The 21,762-nt window shown below is 36.5% G+C and overlaps 1 protein-coding gene across 1 annotated transcript in view; it reads right to left on the bottom strand.

Annotated features, from left to right (window-relative positions):
• The window catches only part of CDC73 (cell division cycle 73), a 107,237-nt gene that overhangs the window by 15,671 nt on the left and 69,804 nt on the right, over window positions 1-21,762 (bottom strand). The window contains exons 11-12 of the mRNA XM_082052982.1: window positions 2,547-2,604; window positions 88-123 (exon numbers count right to left, since the gene is read on the bottom strand). Of these exons, the coding sequence (XP_081909108.1) occupies window positions 88-123; window positions 2,547-2,604 (94 nt within the window). The remainder of the gene's footprint in view (window positions 1-87; window positions 124-2,546; window positions 2,605-21,762) is intronic.

Here is a 21,762-nt window from a genome sequence, read left to right as displayed (position 1 = left end):
TTGTTTATATTGCTGCTTGTGGTTCTAGTTAGAGTGGGTACAATTCACACAAAAAAGAAAAGGGTTGTGTAACTAAAATTTACTTACCTTTTTTCTGGTTTGGAGGTGGTCTTGCTTGAGAAACTAAGAGAAAACAGAAAATATGGCAGAATGACTAATATATAAATACAAAAGTCATTGTAAGGCAATACTTCCATGTTTTCATTTGCAGGATTGAACAGAGAAGAGTCACACTATAGTCATTAGAACATTTTCACAGATGCAATACACAAAATCGAAGAAGAGGTTTGTAATTTAGGTCTCAATGTGCAGAAGACAAACAGCTTTTAATTGTCTGAAACAGATGTTAGGACAGTTGAGTCAATCCCTCCTAATTATACTAGAACTAGTCATCCCTCTCCATCCTCCTCAAAATGTCAGGGCACTACAGCATTGACAAAAATTACAACCAATCTTGAAAAAAAGCTGCTTGTAGATCTTAAGTTCAATAGTGCTGAACCAATGCTAAGATTGTTCCACAACAAACCAATCTTTACAGACCCTCACCTTTTCATTACTTGTTATTATTGCACATGATATCTCCAGGATTCAGCTATCCTTAACACATATAGACCTTTCAACAATCCAAATCTGAATTTCAGGCTTACTCAAGCTAAATTTGGATTGCACTTTGAGTTACATGAGCTCTTGGGGTGCCAGAAACAGTGAAACCTGAGAGATATGGCATAACTCAAGAAAAACAAAAAAAAAAAACAAAAAAAAACAAAAAAAAAAACAAAAAAAAACAAAAAAAAACAAAAAAAACCAAAAAAAACAAAAAAAAACAAAAAAAACAAAAAAACACAAAAAAAAACAAAAAAAACAAAAAAAAACAAAAAAAAACAAAAAAAAACAAAAAAAAAACAAAAAAAAACAAAAAAAACAGCACCCCCAACCAAACAAAAAAAACCTGCCCACACAAAATCAAAGCAAACAAACCCTAACAAAACCAATAAAAAACCACAACAAACCTCAAATCACCAAACAAACCCTACACAAATATACAATACTGGCTGGAGAGAAACCAAAGAGTTTCACCCCCATTCCCTCAATAAAACGTTTCCCCTTCAGTCTTCCAAGTTGTGACCTCTCCTGTCTGGGAGGTACTTCAGTCCCAAGCTGGAGAAGTGTCTGTTTCTTCACTTTGGTGCTATTACTGAATAACCTGGCTTCTTCCAAATAAACGTTTTATAGTTCAGTTTTCTGAACTATTTTCCTTAAGTCCTAACTTAAAGAAAGAACTGTTGTGCTTGATAGCTATCATCATAAGTGTTTATCCTAATTCACAAAAACAGAAAATGGTGAGCAGTAGCAAGAGCGATGCAGACTAACTCAAGTCTCAACTGCTACTATGCATGACAAATTTCATTAATTGACTTGCAATTTCATAGCAACAACTTGCTCATGTTTATTTATGACCAACTGTTTCAGAAACTGCCTAGAACAGTATAAATATTCACAACACATAGTTGCCATTGTTGAAACATTGAGACCATGTCCTTAATTATCTTTTCTGACACTGTCAAATGCACAGGTATAATTGGCGACACTATATTGAACTACATGAACTTTACCTATTCAATGTCTTTTTTTTTTTTTTTTATCTACGCATCTCCTTAATGTAAAAAATTCCTTAAATATAAGGGCAACACCAGCTGCCTTCCCTCCCAATAAAAGGGCAGGAGGTAGGGCGCAGGAAAAAGGCATCTAGAAGAAATTTGATAGCTGTACCAAGACAGGTTAGTAGAAAAATAGGTGATGCAGAAGGTGCAAAGAATATCTTAAATTAAAAGCACATCTTATTGTATTTCAAATCAGTATTGTACAACTGTTTTGTTCAATTCAACTAATGCTATGTGCAAAACAGCATCCTCCTGGAAACTGCATGTTTTCATTACTTTGCTAAGAACAGAACAACTGATTTTTTAAAAGTTCTAAACTCCTAAATATCCTAGAACAGGCAGAAATATTTTTATTTTTTTTTTTAAATGAAGCAGTATATACTTTCTTCAGACTACACTTCCCTTCCTTGTTCTCTCTTCAACTTACAATATAGAGGCAAGATAATTGATTAGATTGGCCTTAGAGAAGGGCAATATCAGTATAACCTGTATAATGTACAAAAAATACACTTCTGCCAGTCAATGCCCGTGAAGTCACAGTAAGCAGCAGAGACCTGTGACAATTCTGTCAGATTTCTGTTCTTGCCACTTCTACCCTTTTCATAGTGCTGTCTGTCAGCTCCATTTGCATTACCATGCTAAACGGGGCTAGTGAGATGAGTACGACAGGCAGCACGACCTTTCTGGTACCAAAAGAACCAAACAGAAGAATGTGTACACAACAGCATTTAGATATGCTGAGAATATTAAACATTATATATGCGTTTAGAGGCCAAATGTAAATGATCCCCACTTCACTCCTCAGCTAACTGAAGTTTTAAGTAGTAGTTCTTTGAAACTCTTACTTATTTGGAGCAGAAGCACAAGGGCTAGGAGGTGCCTTACCTGGTCGTGGTACGGGCTGTGCTGCTGGAGCTTGTGTTTTCCGAGCGGAAGCACCTTCCTTATAAAAGAGAGAAGAGGTAACATTAGCAGCTGACCTTCTAGTCAGGTACAGGGATTTTTTAAAAGAACACAAGAACTACAGAGAGTATCATGAAAATGCGGGCAATATGTTTCTATTAAAGAGAAGAAAGAAAATAGTGAAAACACATTCAAAAGTCTTTACAGATTCTGCTTTAGACTTGGGGAGAACAGACAACCCCATAAGCTTTCACAGGTTTACATTTTAACCATCAAATGCCAATCAAGCTTTTTTTCCTATGTGAAAAGAAAACTTCTACTTATAGCATTGTTTCATTTTACCTAGGATCACTTTCACCAAGGGTTAGTAACATGAATGTAGCAAGCAGCTATAGAAATTTCAAAACAAGATCTGCTTATGCTCTGAATGGAAAACCAGGACCGAGAAAGTGCAATGCATTCCTGCCTTGAGTTGTAGTGCCCAGAAATAGCACTCTCATGATAACTAGTTCTGCTCATGCCTTACCCAATTACCTTAATGTAAACAAACTAAAGACCTGCACTACTATTTGTTCTTGTTAACTCTGCAGCATCAACACACCACGTAAGAGAACAGTGAGGTCACACGTCTGGTTCCAAAGCAACATTAAATTTCTGCAAGAACAAATTTTCTTCTCAGTTACTTCTGTGAAACCTCACTGAACAAAACATATATTACTAACAATATTACTAACACCATAAAAAAAAAATTATATGTATTCCAGCCACTTCAATTTGCAAGGCTGACAGAAAACCTTCTAACATGAAACCATGAATTATATCCGAAAATTACTTAAACGCTATGTGAAGTGTATCCTTCAACTGTGAGGACACTCAGAAAGGTCGGAGAACCCACCCTGGGAAAAACCTGTTGGATATGGCATTATCACAATGTGTGTGCACACATAATAACAACATGTTCTGTAATTCAAATAAAAAAGCTAATGAGCAGGGGACTACACACAAGGAGCCTCAAGCTCCATGACTTAAATAACACTTAAGGAAACAGCTTTTAAGTTTCCACCATGAAAGTTAAAAGTCTGTTTTTATCTCAAGAACTGTGAAGTACGAACAGAAGATCACTTGACAAGCCCTCAGAGGACACAAATTTACTCAATCTCTCTTGTCTGAACTTTATTCAAAGCCACCCATGATTAGTTACAATAGGCTGGAGCTGACATTTGGTACCAGCACGCAGCTTTTGTGACTTTTATAGTCGGCAACCTCCCATTAATCTTCAGTATAAGGATTTAACTTCCCATTGTAAGAAATGGATTAAACTTGAATTTTGCTGTTATTATTTTTTGCTTATTAAAATACCAATATCTATGTAGGGCACTTGAGTCAGTAACTGTTATTTTAAGACTTCCTCTTCAGTATCTGAGAAAAGGTATTTTTGCCAATGTCTTCTCACAATAATTACTATGAAAACTATAAAAATCAAAACAGCAGACTCCAAAGGAAGAGTAGCAGGAAAGGCTGACTACCTTTGAGAGAAGCCTATCTGAAATTTCACCTTTCTTTTAGCCAAGAAAGTGGAAAGAAAGTATTTTGCATCTGTTTCTACAGAAAAACATTATTTTCTGTGTGAAAAGACTATTCTCCTGTGGTGCACTAATTACACATTTTTAAGAAATACCATGAATACTCCCAGAACTTTTCCTTAAATTCACAGCACTTTATGAAACGCAAAAAAAACCTCATCAAGCTAAAGAACTGTCACTTCCTCCGACGCTGAGCTTCTAAATCCAACTCAGTTTGCTTGGATGTGTAACTACTGCAGTCTGCAGTACCTCACCATCCATTCCTCTTTCCTCCCTGCAGAATCCAAAATGTAACTTCTCTGCCTCCTATTTCACTCAGCACCTACAACGAGTCCAACAGACCCTGCAGGTCCTACGGCAGCTCCAACCAAGGGAGGGAACCAGGAGCTGCTTCAGAGATTCTGGGTTTTTTTTAAATTCTTGGAAATAATCATAACCAAATCATAACTGAAGTCTTGCTTTGGTTTCCACTTGACTTGTGCTTGTGATTTCTCTCTTCACCAAAATGTCCATAAAGCACCAGAATATACATAGAATTAAGGCCAACAAAATCTGTTTGGGAGTTTTTCATACTTTCATCTGAATTGTCTGCTCTACAGTGACTAACAGGAAACTTAGCGCAGAAGCTGAGCACAAAGAGCCAGGGATTTGAGAACATTGCAACTGAAACAAACTAAAAACCAACCTCAAAACAACAACAGCAGCACATTAATAAAAACACCAAATCCACACATAATATCTGATTAATGGTAGGAAATAAATTCTTTTAAATTAACAGATACAGAGGACAGTTACCACTTCCATGCCTATGACCTTTCTATTTGTAAGAAAAATTTCTGCAAATTAATAAGTGATGGAGGTCACAGCTTTTTAGTTCTGTAAATCACTGCCTTAGGCTGTGAATAATTTCATGGATGAACCTCAGCTCACAACTCCTGATATTCTGGCATCTTAGCACAGAAGCTCAATTGTCACCTACTGAGGGCACAACATCTGTCCTTTGTAACTAACTGTGTCTCTTCTCTTGTTACAATTATCAGTGACCTAATCATCACCTCCTATTAGGTAAAAACTGCAGAAAATGTAGTAAAGGAAGCCCTGATCAATATTTCAACCCCATGTTTCTTAAATGGTTTGTATGGAGAAGGGTATACCATTAAGATGAGGAAAAAATTATAAGCACAGAGCAGTGATGGCCGACAATATTCGAAGTGGAGAAGAAAACCTGTTTTCATTACGGAAGTCATTAGCAGGACAATTTTGCCAATATTTCACACTGTCCTAAAAACAAAAGATGCTGAGTTCAGATACAACATTAACACTTTTCAAAAGCATTCCAATACAGGTAGAGGTTTTTCCTATGACACTGCACTGATTTATGATACAAGCTCTGTTTCCAAGACAGGTGTAACACCAGGGAACCATATGCTATAACAGGATTTCTCCCAGAGGAAAAGACAATTCAGGTGACATTGAACTCCACTGTTGGGTCATTCAACCATACCAGGTAAGTGCTGCTGGTCATTCACAGCCCATCGGCTGGTCGAAGGCAACATCTCACTTACATGCTCTAATCCCTGTAAAGACAGCAGCTGATTTCTCAGTGCACACACGGGGAAATATTTTACATTAAAAACTTCACGTTCGAGGATATAAAAGTTACTCTTAAGTAACTAGCCCACTGCAAATTCCAGCTCCAGTCAAGGGAGCTTTTGTTTGTGCAGCTGTACCCTAAGCATCCGAAGCAACAGAAATCACTGTTTAGCTATTTAAAGAGTCATTTCCTCAAAGTTTCTGAACACTTTACAGTTTTGCTGGAAGATGACATACCTAATTCTTCTGCATAAGCCATTTGAGACTGTTAAGGAGTATATTATGAATATTCATAAGTTGAAACTAGTTTAGGAACAAAACCATGTAATCTGAAAAATACAAATCTTCTTTAAGACGACCACTTAACATCACATTTTAATCAAAACATATTACTTGGTTTAGTTGTGCTAATTTACCATAGAAAGTTATATATAGTTTACTTCTGATTTACATTAAATCTATCAGTATTTAACCATTCAGAAGCAACGACCTGACACAGAATGAAATCAAGAAAACAGGTACCAAAAGCTTCATACTTCCCTGGATTTCAGGGCATCATTTACAGATACACTGCTGTACTTATCAGTGGAACTCATTCCATTTGAGTACTAATGTTTCCAGTCATCTTAGACACTTACAAAATCTCCGCTCAAGAACTGGTTTTATGTTAGCATAAGCATTCTGCTATTTAGCATTGTGCTACCTAAACACCTAACAACATTGGGTTTGCAAACCAATGTGTGAATTGAAAACAGGTTAGTACATGTGGAAAAAAAAAAAAATTCCAGATTCCCACTTAGTCAAACAAGGAAAATAACCCCACAACCTGAAGGACAACTAACTTCTACTATTATTGTACACCCTGGTAATCAAGCTTTTAGTGCCTTCTTTTCTTCCCTCATTCCTTCTTACAATTTCCTTGTTTATCTTAACAACTCAAAAACTGCTATGCGCTCTGATAAGTTTTGGGATAGTAAACTATATTTACAACAACAAGCAGCTTTAGATTAATTGCTTCAAGTCCCTTAAATCTGTGTGTTTGGTACCCAGCTTACTTCATCCTTTTCCTTTCACATGCACATTCATTTTCCTGCTTCTCCATTACACAGGCAAGTTGCATATTATGAAGATGAAAATTGTTTTGGTTTTGGACAGGTTCTTACCACACTTGTCTTTCAATATTTCACATCCTCAACCCACTTCAATAGTTCAACAACTTTTAGAAAATCTATTTTTTGCAACAGAAAATCTGAGGTATTTCATCTACACAGACAATAACAATTATCTAACAAAATAAAAAAAGTATGGTCAATCTATAGCTGTATTTAGTTACCCAACCATGGCCAGTTTTGTGTGGTGTTTTTGTTGGTGGTGGCTTGTTGTTTTTTTAAACAGCTCTTAAAACCTTCTACAGCGTTTGTTGACCTTTTTAATTTACAAAAAAAAAAAAAATCCCGTCATTCTTTGTGTTAATTTGCAAAAATCACCCATTATGAACATTCACCTGACACCACTACCTAAATGGTATTTTTTCTATATTAAAAAAACCACCCACCACAAACAAGTACACACACCAAAAAAAACCCAAACAAAAAAACAAAAAAACCCCCAAACAAACAAACAAAAAAAACCCCAACAACGACAACAACAAAAAAACCAACAACAACTGTATTTTGGATACCTAGTGCTTTTTGGAAGTCTAAATGAGCATTAACATTCCCAGTTAAGTTACTTGCATTCATCTCTCAACCGAAATAGAAAATGCCTGAAGATAACTCATGCAACATTTCAGGAAATGAACCCTCATGTGTTAGGCAATAAAACATGCTATATTGATAGAATTTTTTCTTGGAGGGACTTTTCACATATGTCCAAATTAGTTTACTATCTTGAAGAACAAAGAAGTTAGAAGTTTCTTATTGTGGCTTCACAAGGTACAAATCATGGAAGGAAAAAGCCTCAGACTTAAACTAGTTCATTGCACATTCACTACCCCAGCTGGTTTCTGTGTAGAGATCCACAGAGTCTGTAATATTTTATCCAGTCCATAATATTTTGACCTTTAAAAAATGTTAGGAGCCACAGAACCAACAATTTGATGCCATCTTGTGGCTTTTTTAATTTAGGAAATTTAATTTTGTATCTTGTTCCTTAATAACATTTAAATTAATACAAGATCTTAACCCAAAAATCTAAAAATTAGTATGTTACTTGCATGCTCCTGCAGAGAAGCGGTACAAGTAAAAAAGTAACATTTGATTCTATAAAAACCAGTAGGAACTGCTTACATATAAAACAAAGCAGCTTTCAACTTCACCATTGACAATGCAAGACCATTCAAAGACTGTTCTGTTCATAAAGATGAACATAGTAAAACCACAACACTTGGATCTCAAATGAGAAAGGAAATAAATACATGTGGATGGTAATCTTGAGAATTATCTTTAAGAATACTCTGCAATCATCTATTCAATTTAGGGCAGAAGAGACTGTGAGAACTCCTTTCAGTTACCAGCAACTATACTGTCACTGCCTCAGTGATTGCAAGTACTGAACCTTTGAAAATTCTAGTAAAGCCAGCCTAAGAAGCTATGGAAAAATCTTAAACAACTGCACAGTTAAAAAGAATATTACTTTCCTAGAAATACATCTTGTATACATCAATGTATGACAAACAGCCAAAACAATGCGATGACTTCAAAACCATACAACTAAGAACTGATCCAGATGCCCGACTTTAAACTTGATAGAAATGTCTATCTATTTCATATAAATAGCTTGGATACAAGGCTTTGTTACAAAAACTTAAAGCCCTAAAAAGCCTTGGAGAAAAATACACAAATAAATCCCAAAAAGACAAGCAAAACAACCCAACTGGGTTGTTCTGCTTCCACAGTCCAGTCTTCCTAGTAATTCTTTGACTTCTATTCAGATCCAGAAAATTTTAATAATATTTTAACAAGTTTAACAAAATGATGATGTGATTGTTTCACATCATTTTATTTACACATGAAGCTGGTATAGCTTATTTGCTTATTTCTATGCACAAAATCTGCATATGCAGTCCCCCAAGACATATATTTAAATAATAAATTGCAAGCTTTTAACTGCCTTTCTAATTTTAAACTACACTGTAAGAAATAGAATTCGATAACAGGATTTTAACTATTGTGCAAATACTGCTAATATCACACAGTCATTTTAACTTCCATTGCTTAGAATATTAATAAAAAGGTCATTTCTACTGTTTACATTGTTTCAGTTTCCTTATAGTCTAGAAAAGAGAGTGGGAGTTTAAGCAGAATTAAAGATATTTTTACAGAACTAATTTTAAAGGGGGAAAAGTTTGCCATTATTTATCAACGGCTTCTGATACCAACTGCCTAAGGAAAATATCACCATTGCTTCACTATTTCCTACTTCAACAACTAAAAAAACTGATGTGACAAGAGGGGTTAGCAAAAATTATATGAATCATATTTATTTCAAAATATAAAACTGTTTATACTGAATATGATGTCTTATCAAGCACAGTTTGAATAAAAGTACCAGTGGAAGATTGCCAGTCCTCAAATTCAGCTGCAAGAAAGATAACTTGATGCCCATCCTCATAAAAAGATAAGGCAAATTTCATCGTGGTTTTCAAAATATTGTTGAAGTTGGTACATACAACAAATTTCACAAGTGTAAGGAAATCAGATGTAGAGAGGGTGTTCTGGATGAGTACAGCATTACGATGAAGGAGGAGAGGGAGAAATGAGAAGCAAGGGAGGATGGCAGAAATAAAACTACGCTGATGTCGTCAAGTGACTAACTAGAATTTAGAAATACTAATAATTATCGTTGCACAGCACTCAAGTTAAACTTTTGTTTACAAATATGGTCCTTTATTAATCCATTATATAATTAAAACTGACAAGATCACTCAAATTGCGAAACGTTAACCATTTGAAACCTAATAAAGAATAGGACCGCTGTTTTTCCTTCAGTAGCTGGTTATGCCTGGAGATCAGTGTCATTGGAATATGTGAAAAATACTCACTGCAATTTCTTATTTATTACAACCAGGTTAAAATAAGTTTGGTTTAAACATGGAAAAATAAGACTGAATTAACTGGACTGCTTGTATATAGCTTAGGCAATATTCTGGTTCTGCAAAGAAAATACAACACAAATCACGACTGGATCTAAATGAATACTGTAGTGACTAGTGACCAACTCTGGGCAAACCCACATAAATAAGCTAAAATAATAATAATTAAAAGTATTGGGTATGCTTTTGGAAGCACTAGCCCCAAAGCTAAGCTTCCAAACCATTCTGACAAGTCTGCACTGAAGCATGCCAGAGCTCCTCCCAGCTTTAGCCTTGTACAAAGTGTCAGTAAAATTAAGATCTTTGTCCTTTTTACTGACTGATTTACATCAGTCAGGTAAATTCAAACTGTTGCTACTGAAATAGCTGAAGACAAATGTTGGTGACAAAGCCAGATTAAACATGCACACACTTCCATTTTCCTGGGGATAAACTGTTGTCATGAAAAACAACTGTTAATCCCGAGAATTTCAGAGGTTTTGTTTGTTTGTTTTAGAAATAAAGACATGCCTATAATGTACCTACCTATGTTTATTTAAATGACTCATTCCCTTGAAATGTGTGAAAAACAAAAGTAGGTATCACTAAAACATTATTTTTGCTTAGAATTCTTTCCTTTGTGTTAATTATCTGAATCAGCCTCACACATACTGACAGTCAGTGAGATTTTCAACATAATTTGAGAACAAAAGTCAGGTGCAATGGTTTATACACTACTGGTTTTCCATATACTAAAACCAGAACATGCCATATTGATTCGATTGAACTGGAATCCGCATAATTGTGAATTTACTACAATTTGCTAACATTGTAACCTCCAGCTTTTGACTTCACGCATCAATCTCTACTTCCAAGTGTTTGCTACCTGTAACCACACATATTAGTCACTCATATGAAATGTTTTTTCATTAGAAACATTACAGAATATGGGGCTCAAACAATTAAATAGCATAACAGCACTGCTGACATGCAAACTCTAAACGTATGTAGAAAAGCACTGTTATTTTTCTATTCAGATCACGCTTTGCAAATGTTATTCAAGGGATCACTCATATGTAAATTAAAGAAAATGTTGCTGAGTACAGAGCAATGGGAAGATCCCCCTTACACCTGCATTCAGCAGGCGATACCTTTGCAGTGGAAAAGGCTTACCAGACCTCAAAAAGGTTCCTCTGCAAGGTCTGGAAAGACTTCTGAAATGCTTTGTGTGAGGAGAATTTTTCTAAAAGCTCTGCAGCTGCCTAAACAAATACACATAGATCCTTAACTTCTGTGTGAATTTTTTTTCCAAAAAAAGCCCAAACTGAGCCAAGACCCAAGCAACTGATTAACTTTGTGTGATGCTGTTCAGCCTCTCAACACAACAGAAACCCTTGAGGGTCTTCCAGACTCCCCTTGGTTATACTGACTCCTGAACAGGAGATGCTGTAATATTAGACTCTAGTACATATAAAACTATTAAAGACCTTGGGGGTTTTTTCATGATTGTTTGTTCAAAAAATTATCCAGCACCACTTTTCCCAGTTGTATTTCATCCTGATGTGATCATCTGCTTTCTGTTTACTTAAAATGAGTTTTAATAGTATTCTTCCATACAGTACCAGCTTTAGCAATCACAGCACTATGGTTATATATTACATTATGTCACAAGAAAACATAATTATCATGGGTGGTCATGGCCATTTTCCAAGTTATCACCTTGGAAGACAAAATATCAGGAGAAAACCCTAAAACTGTGCTCCTTGGGGCACCATTGCACAAAGCTGAACAGTGGAGCGATAAACTCTTAGTTGTTTGTGTTGCCTAGAAAAGTAACTGCTGAGTTCAAACCAGCATGAGCTTTTCCAGGATCAAAAGCTTTAGCTGCAGCTATAATAAATTGTAATAAACAAGCCAAGAGATAAGAGGGCTTGAGCGATGACAATGACGATTATAAGAACACAACGGACTGTAAGTACTTTGACATGGAAAGGGCTATTTTGTACTGTCACAGGCAAGGGAAAAGTCTAGAAAAATGTTTTAATTGCAGATTGTTTTTGACACTCAAGGCTTCCTTCTTTATGAATAACAACTAATCTACTATGCAGGTTGAGTTGCAAAAGAGTAGGTGTTTTTTAAGCCACAAAAGGTGACGATCTTGAGACCTCTCATAACTGGAATAAGCTGCTAGCAAGACTAAAACACAGATCTGTGCAGTCAGTTGAGTAATACTGTAATGCAATTTATGCTATCTCAAATTTTCTTCTTAATTCCTTTTATATTTCTTCACCTTGTGAGTTGTACACTAAGGCGCCACAAGAGAGTCTTGTTGGACACACACTTACTGCACTGGCTACAGCAAGGATAACTGATAACAATTGTACATATAGGAAATGAAGTACTATAAAAAGGGAAAAAAAGAGATAATGTATTTATACAAGTTATCTATGCTCTTTGCAAACAATAGTAAGCCTCCAGCATAACATCTATTAAAGCCCTCATATCAACAAACTGTCCATTGAGACAGAGCAGATTCATATATCTAGGGTGCTGGAGATAAAAATACTGACAAAATATTGAGACAGAAGAGGTATGTATACCACATCAGACAAGCAAGTTAGAAACCAAACAGTAATCTACTGCAAAAGTTCTGAGTTTAGTCCAGCATGAAAGTCTCATGATTTCTACACTTGTATATGCTGCAGTTATCCAGACACTGTAACTCCCCCAAATGGGGAAGACTGGACATTTTAATCTGCTTACAAGTTAACTAGAATACTATCTTTAAACATTTGTCCTGCCCAGCTGCGTAAGTTCACAAGTTTGTTTTCAATTGCCATATTAAACAAACAAAAAAATATTTTGAAGAATGAAAATTAACAAGAGAGACACCATATTCACAAAAAAACAACCCCCGAATTATTACCAAACAAAATCCAAAACCAAAACAGAATAAAAACCAAAAACAAACATCACCAGATTTTGTCGTGTTCTTGCCCCAAAAGTTATTGCTTTAACTCATGAAAAAATGAAAGTAAGAAAATATATTGTGTACCATGAAGATGGAACATGAATCAAGTCACGATGCAAGTGAACTTTTTAGTGGATGGTGGTGTCAGGATGATGAGTGAACAGACTTCTTTGTTTGCCTTTTAACACTGTGGCAAAGTACCCTTGATCATAATGGCAGCAAAAGGTATCACTTCTCCACATCAAGAATGTTAATTCAGTCATTTCCCCCTTTCTCAAATGCCTAACTTAAGCCTTACATTTACAGGTTGTACAAACAGAAAAACCTCTGTGAAACATTTGCCAAGTGCTACACTTAGACACAGCGATCCTCAAGGTGAAAAGGCATGGGAATAACAACAAAAACTGCCAAGGTTTCTGCAATAAAAGCACCTCTAGCTAGAGGGATGGGGTGCGCTCGCGTTACCACTGCCCTAGATTCTGTTCCCCGCCTCCTTTTCTCAATATGCGACAACATAATGGTCTTTGTCAACAGGTTGATGAGCTGTTCAGAAGAACTGATGTACAATCAGTTTTTAGCACAAAAAGTCTGGAAATCTGACACGTAACAATCTGCCTCCCAAAACAAAGTTTTTGGTCATCCTGGGAATAAACTTTCCTTTCACTAAAAATACTAAACCTGAACAAAACCAACTAGTTTGAACAGACACAGAATACCTTGCCTTCTCAATGCACAGGCTTGCTATATGGTGCCATACAAAAAAGCACTATTTTGAAAACTATTATGACTGCAGCTGACATTCAATTGCAATGTTTCTTTCTGCCTGGTGATTTCATACACTTGTATCAAGTAAAACAAAAGATTTTAGTAGGTTTAACTCCAAAGAAAACACATCTACTACTGGATCAAAATGTTTACATTCAGATTTCAACAAAGTGAACAAATCCTCAGAAGCATTTCACCACATTTTAACTCATGGCATAGAGGCAATTTGCGATTCAAAATATACATATAAACTTCAAGAACCAAACCTACAATGTTCATAAGCAGTGTATTAATAGTAATTCAATGTTAATATTAAACTTTAGGAGTTACATTGCCTCAAGCTTCCCATGCTTTATGTTTTTAACACAGTAAAACATCATGGAAAAAAAAAACTTGTGCTCTTCAGTGTCCTCAAATGGCTGCTCCCACCACCAGTAAAAATTATTAACATACCCTTCTTAGTATGACATTCTGAAGTCTGAGCATTTCTAAGATTTACAGTAATAGCATCCCACTTATACCAGTCACACAGATGCTGACAAACTGTCTTCTACACTACCTAGATCTTTTCCTTGGACTGCACTATGTAAAAATTTCTTGCACACCATCATAATTAAACACCCAGAATCAAAATGCAATGTTTTGGGTACTGTTATATGCCATTTACGGTCCTGCTGTCCTCCTTCTCCCCCCAGCACCTCACTACATACTTTTCATTGCAGAACTCTCACTCCAGAATTCTGTTTTAATTAAAAGACTATTTTATTTACAATTATGAAGGAGCACTCAAATTAGACCAAAACAATTCCCACCATGCACTAGCAGGTTCACAACAGAACGTGTATATTATTGCTGCAATATTATATACCACATAGATTTTGCAAACTGCTATTGGTATTTGTACCCCGAATTAACATATCATTCATATGACCCTATTGCATAATATGAAAGCCGATGATGCTATATGCCTGTATAAAAAACTAACTGTAATGGCAATAAATCATGCATTAAGTTAAAATACAGGAAGGATTCTGGCTGTATCACACAAGAGGAATTTTTCCATTTGGCCTTCTGCCTCTACTTTCAGCTTCCTTTGGCATTATATCTAAATTCCCCATTATTCTTCTCTCTTTAGTAGAGAAGATTAAATTAAGCCCTCCTCAAAGCACTAAGATGACAGCATTCAACTTTCATTTTTTCATTTTATACACAATCCATACACTAGATAGACCATCTTCAAGCTTCTATGTGTGCATTATAAGATCTGGTTTATAATATGACTGTTCTTTGAAATAGCTACAGCACAGCTGTATTTTTGGTAGTGCAGAAATTCAGTCCACTTAAATGAAGGTCAGCTGCTAAGGTCCCATGCATACAGTCTGGGGCCATTCTGTTCAAATATGAGGACAGGACTAAGGTTGTACAAAACCTCCACAAATGTTAGGATCTTCCTATTATGTTATGACTTTTATGCAGTCTTCATCCATCACTGTAGAAAAAATAACCCCAACTAAATGAACGGACTCAAAAGCGTATTTTAAAACAGGTTTTAAAAGTTCTCAAATGGCTGCCTCCCTGACTGTCTCTATACACACACAAATTCATCTTTAAGAACTTCACACTGTGAATAAACATCTAAGATGACAGACAATGTCAGTCAGCACAGACACAGGTGAGGTTCACTGCAACTATTATTTCTGTTCCTCCCGTGTTAGCAAGTATCAGTCATCCATAACCATCCTGCGGACTGCACAGTTTATCTGAAGGAAATCTGCCTTCAGCAGCAAGACCTCTTCAGCTCGCCTTCAGCCCTCACATCTGCCCTCTTACTTCAAATAGTTGTTTCGCCTTTGAAAAGTCTACTGTCGGTGATAAAAAATAAACAAGATTATTTTTTTCCTACAGCAATCTGTTGCAAAGTAAGACCCCCTCACTTGAAAGCTGAGCGCTTTGGTGGCAGGAAATAAAAATGAGTAAGCCACTAAGAGCAGACAATGTTCTGGAAGAGAGTCAGGCTTCCAATGCCAAGAACCATCTCAATGAGGAAAAAAACCCCAAAGTATAACAAGATTCCTCTGTTATGACACCCTGGAACTTTCTGTACGTGCTTAGGAGGGCTTCACCAGTCACAAAAAGATTCAGTTTCACAGATGCTCACCCAATAACTTCCTTCTTAATCTGATCATGCTCTACTTTTACAAGAAAACCACCAAAACAAAATAGCAGCATCACCTTTTGAGAAAGGGCATCATAGTAACTTCACATGTAGCTCAATAGGCTGGTAGGAAGTACAGAAACCTCACACTCTACTTATTCTTGTTCTTCTAAAAAGACATTTTGGAAATGTAAAAAAAAAATAACTGTTTAAGAGATAATGCCAGAGTACATGTTTCTTCCTTATTTTGCAGCTTCTACATTGTCATATTCTTGGGTAAATGAATACGCCTATTTTTGAAGGAAGAGCAAAACCCCTTATCTTCTCTAACAGACATTTTTGTCACTGACTAGTGCCTAGTTTGAAGAAAAACATCTGAAAATTACATAAAAATAATTACAAGGCACTGCTAGTATGAAAGCTGTTCCAAAAATTCCCAACTTATCACCATCAGATCTCAATGAGCTTGGATCAGCTATTCTAGGTCACCCCGTTTTCCATTCCAGATGACAGAGATGCCTCAGATTCAGCAGTTCCAGGAGCTCAGGGCAGCTTTGCAGGAACACAGCGAGTTGAGTCCCCAGCCAGCCGGGCTCCAGCATCGTGCACAGCACGGAGCTGCTATATATAAACCTTGCGAGCACCTCCCATCCACCACAGTGCTGCTTGGAGAACAAGCAATTCTACCCAGAGTCATCAGAGCTGATTAGCTCCCGCCACACGGGACCTGAACCGACTCCACCAGCCCGTTCGGAGCGGGCTGAGGCAGCGATTCCCCGATGGTCGACATTCCACAGGCTTATTGGATTGTGTGCATTATCGTGTGAATGCACAGATCCAATTTTATTCTGGCATCCGTCCCAACCAACCTGCTAGTGAGAGAGCTAGAGACATTCAAGAGACCTGCTCTAACTTTCCCTGCTGCATCCAGCATTTCCCACATCATTGAGATATCTCCTTGCCCATTCCCCCACCAGCACCCCTCAGGTAAGGGAAAGTTAATTACAGATAACAAAAAAGCCCTCTTCTTGTCATTAGGCAAATCCAGCATAAAAGTACAGACACTGGTGCATAGTTGAGACAGAGCTGTGTAGAGTCAACTGGAAAAAAAAAAAAGGAAGAGAAAAGGGGGGTGAGGGGAAGGAAATGGTAAAAAAAGAGATTTTTTTTTTTTCAAGGCAAAGAAATCTTCTTCATATGAGGTGACCTAGATTCTCAATAAAAAGGGATTCCCTTCTTGTATTGTATCCAGGACTCATTAAATTAAGAAGGCATTCTTATTCCATTTTATTGTTTTGCTTGCTTATAAGAAATGCAATAGAAGTAGAAAACAACCCTGGTATTTTTTGGTCTATTATGCTTCCTACTGATATTAACAGAATTACAGGGCTTTTTATCTCTGGCAAAATAAGTAAGTCCAAGGAAAACAGAAAGTTGGAGATGCAAAGGTTGTGAGGGGAAAAAAAAATAGATAAAGACTCTGCAAGGTTATTTCTTCTGCAATGCAAATCATAATACTTGCACAAATAAAGCAGAAATGTGCATTAACAAAAACTTACAGGAAAAGCATTTGTATAAGTCTGAATGCTTCATTACGCAAATCCTTGCAAGAAGACTTAAAAGAATGTGCAGTGTGCAACACATCATCCAAGGTCATAAGATTAGTGGGCTTTTTAAGAAGATGACTTTTCCGGTGTTTTTTAGGAACTTTTAATTTTTTTAGATGACAGATGCTGTCTATAAATTTACTTTAGTAAAATGCATCAGTGATAGAAAGCTTTACAGATGCTGATTAAGAGTTACAAGAATATATCTATATTACAGAAAACTCTAATCTTTAATGTTATGCTAAATTTTACAAATTCAGCATTATTACATTAAATATCAATGTTTTTTTCTGTTAAGCACACATTGCCCTGCAGTATGCATTAATGGTTCTTAATACTATGTCGTAAGCTGGACAAGACGCAAGAGAGCTTTCTCTGATTTCCTCTCTTGTTAGAAGTCACTAAATTACAGAAAATAAAACCTAGATTTTAAGCTGGAAATATCATTTAGGATAGCAGAAAATAATAAAAATTCTGTAGTTCTAAACAAATATTCTCCCACAATTAACATCATATAAAACGAGCTATAAGGGTTTTCTCTAAATCATGTATTTGAGGACTAGAATTCTTGGTGATTCTGATTCCATGTTAGTAATTTATGTGAGATAAAAATCCTTAGGCTCACAAAATTCATCTAGAATCTTACAGGGGTTACAGGAAGAATTATGAACACAGTTACTCAGACAAAAAACATGATTTCCACAGTACAGTTTCCTTTTCCTCAGAAGTTACTAAAGGGATGCTATCATTTAAGTTTAATATGAATTTCAGAAGTGGAAAGAGAAAGTCTGCAGGCCAGCCTGGCAACTGGAGGTATGCAAAGCCACTCTGTATGGTATCTTGATTTCTTTTTCATCAGAAGCAAACACAAAGGAACATTTACCTCCAAAGGATTTTTTGCCACACACCAGAATTAATTTTGAAATAACTGGAAATCAGTTCAATGATATTAAGCACACTACATTATAAAACTCAGCACATAATAAAACCAGCTTTTCATTAATATACACTGACTGAAAACTGCTTCAAGTTGAGGGAATCATTAACATGGAACAATAGTAGGAAACACACAGATACATGAAACCAGCTGAAGTAGTTCTATCAAACTAGGTGGTGTGCAGGGTGTTTGGAATAATTTTAGTTCCCCCGACATGTCAAAGAAAGGGGGGCAGGAAACTGCTCTTAAAAGGGTTCTTATTCTCCATTTTATGATCCACATTTCCATTGGATGTGAAAAAGGGTTGCTTAAATTTACTACAGGGATAGACCCTCTTGGATCGCTGGAAAAAGGATCACTTCCACAGATTTTCCTTTTTTCCTAGTTCAGGTATCTGTGCTTGAAGAAAACACGCCAGGCATTTAAGACACTTGCTAAAGCTTTGTTATTTCTGCTGTAAATCCTGCATGTCCCACACAATTAGCTGTAAATGAGGATACCTACAGGATGGAGCTGTTGGAATTAATGCACTAAAGCTACCGAGGAAATGTGACAGATGGAAAGAGTCAATGCAGGTCTCAACCCCAGGACACATTAAATTCTGACAGTTCTGAAAGTCCAGTTCTTCAATTTCACATTATTTAACATCAACTGAAGAACTGTGCCACCAATTTCAACTTCAAAACTAGGAATTTGAGGCTGATAAAATACCTCCATATTCACAAACAAACCACATACACAGGGGGAAAATTTAGCAAGCAGATGAACAGTTGGAGCTACTAATCTCTTAACCAGTCTCTCAAAAAAATATATAGATATCTATGCAGCTCATGCAGCAGTCCAAAGAAGAGTGCTGGGCAGGTATGCATCCTGGTGATGAACCCGAGGGATGAAGGCTCTTCAAATTATTGGGAAAGAAATGCTGGATGCCCCAAATAGAGCCTAAGGGAAAAGAGTCTTTCTGAGCCTGTTGCGGGAAGGAACCAGGTGGAGAACAAGGGCTGGACAGGTGGGAACAGCTGGAACAACACATTCCTCTCCTTAGGCAGAAGAGCTGGCGGTCTACCTACTCCCACAGGATGGCATCTTCCTGCTCTAAGAGATTTGATATGTAGTATCAGTTTTTCCCCAAAGTCTCACTTTCTGTAAGAATTTAAGTTTTCATTTCCAATTCTCATGCTGGAGGTGTGAGGGTGGGTGTTAGGGATAGCTTGATAATGAAGTGCAGGCAGGTGGAATAAAACAAGTCATAAGCTAAGGGGGAAAAAAAAAAACCACACACACAACAACAACAAAAACCACAACAACAAAACAAAACACAAAACAAAAAAACCCCACAAAACACAGAAGTCTGTTTTCCACAATTGTTCTTTAAACCGCTTGTGAAGGTTCGGTACTTCTGCTGGCTGTCCTGCCCTCCCCTGCTGTGCTGAATCAAAGCTTCATAAAGTCCCTGCTCTTTTCAGAATGCAAAAGCAACACCTGTGACAGGCAGAAAATATTACTGCTGGCACTGGATTGTCAGTTCATCAGGAGAGAACCCTACAACCAAAAATACTGCACAATACAAATGAAATTACGTTGTATGAAATCACATTGTCTATCCCCTGGAAAAAAAAAAAAAATATCTGCATTTAGCACTTGAGATCAGCAATTATTGGATGCAAAGCCTGGGGGAAGACATGAAAAATTGCAATACAGAAAAGAAAGATGTGATAAAGCAAACTGTGTTATTAAAGAAAGAAATGTGTCTGGACAGTAGTCCAATATGCCAAATTTGCATAACACACAAAACCAGAACAGAAATAGAGTAGATGGAAACCATTTTGTATTTGTGCTTTTCAGGTGAATTTTGAAGCACTCCAAAGCTGTGTTACTCATAGAAGGCTGTGATACGGGAATGGACTGAATTCCAGTTGGACAGCCAGAAATCAGTTCAATGATATTAAGCACACTACATTATAAAACTCAGCACATAATAAAACCAGCTTTTCATTAATATACACTGACTGAAAACTGCTTCAAGTTGAGGGAATCATTAACATGGAACAATAGTAGGAAACATACAGATACATGAAACCAGCTGAAGTAGTTCTATCAAACTAGGTGGTATGCAGGGTGTTTGGAATAATTAATAAAAATCCACAAGCTTTAGAATTAAGAAACATCCCCTGGAAATGTTTCCTAAAGCAGATGGAATAAGCAGCACCCTCCTGATTTGAGAAAAATCACTTGGTCTTTTCTCTCTCTCACACACAACTTTACAAACTTAGGGATGTGCTTATATTCCTTATTGAATGATACAACAACTATCAACTACTTGTTAGCAAACAAAAATACACGTTTCACAATAACTGGAAACCTTTATCTAGTGCTCTGTCACCATTTCAGATTGATCTATATTGCTGTATTTCTATTTCGAGATAGTCAAAGATTAATGAAATCACTAAGTTTATAGCTTGGGTGCGACCATTTATAAAAAAAAAGTAGCAAGTGTAAGCTGGTTTTCTCAGCTAGGAATGCAATGGTGAAAATCTGCTAAGGAAAATAAGGCAATACTGATGCTTGTGGTCATTTCTAGCTTGCTATTTTTTTCATTTAGTTAAAAACATGCCATATGCATAATAATTCTTAACAGAGAAAATTAAAACTAAGCATTTATGACATTCTCTAGTAATACATTTCCAGAAGAAAATTTAAAACCAAAAATAACCAACCTTGAGAATGTTTCCACTAATCATTTTCAACCCTTGAACTGGAAAGGTTCTCAACACATTATTGCTGAAATAATACTACATTTTAGTGTGATAAAATGGAATAACCTTTGCAAACTACTCACGGAGTTTCCAGAAAGTATGGTCCACATGGGAACATTCAGCTGACAGGTCAGCTGTGATATACAGATTTAGTTTACTTTCATTGGACTCATGGCTGCCAGGCAGAAAATTACCAAGCAGCACACACCTGAGTACTGCGATCATTCTAAATTGATTTGAGAAACTTCTGGTAATGTTGTCAAGAGAGAACTTTATTTAATGGCTCGACCTTAGGGTCTGATTTATTTTAAAACCAGTTGGACAAGACTCTAATGATAAACTTCCTACGTGTCATTTTTAGAGGGTAAGTTTTTTGAAGAAACTATTCCAAAATTACACACCTTTGTTATGCGTAAGTACCTTTTCCATAGTTCACAGCTGTCAGGTGCACAGGTTATTCTAAGTGTACATCTTTTCTTACTCCTTGCATCTGCTTCTAGGTTTGCAGAACTCAGGGAGCAGTCAAGCTTTCACTGGTCATGGTAACTCTGTGCTGTTCCTTACACACATGCTGCCCATCTTAACATCAGTTACTCCTCCTTAGTCTTAATAGATGGCAGCATTTCAAACACTAGCATAGCAGCTTCTAATTTAAGATGTAACCATAGTAACATTACCGAACATACTACTCCTTGGATCAAGAATAAGCAGTCCACTGACCCTTCATGGTGAGATTGAGCTGAAATAAAGCCCATTCCA

Source organism: Streptopelia decaocto (genome assembly GCF_964273445.1).
Source record: "Streptopelia decaocto genome assembly, chromosome: 5".
NCBI classification, from domain to species: Eukaryota; Metazoa; Chordata; class Aves; order Columbiformes; family Columbidae; genus Streptopelia; species Streptopelia decaocto.
The sequence above is the reverse complement of the archived record's forward strand: the minus strand, read 5'-3'. Positions and strand labels throughout refer to the sequence as shown.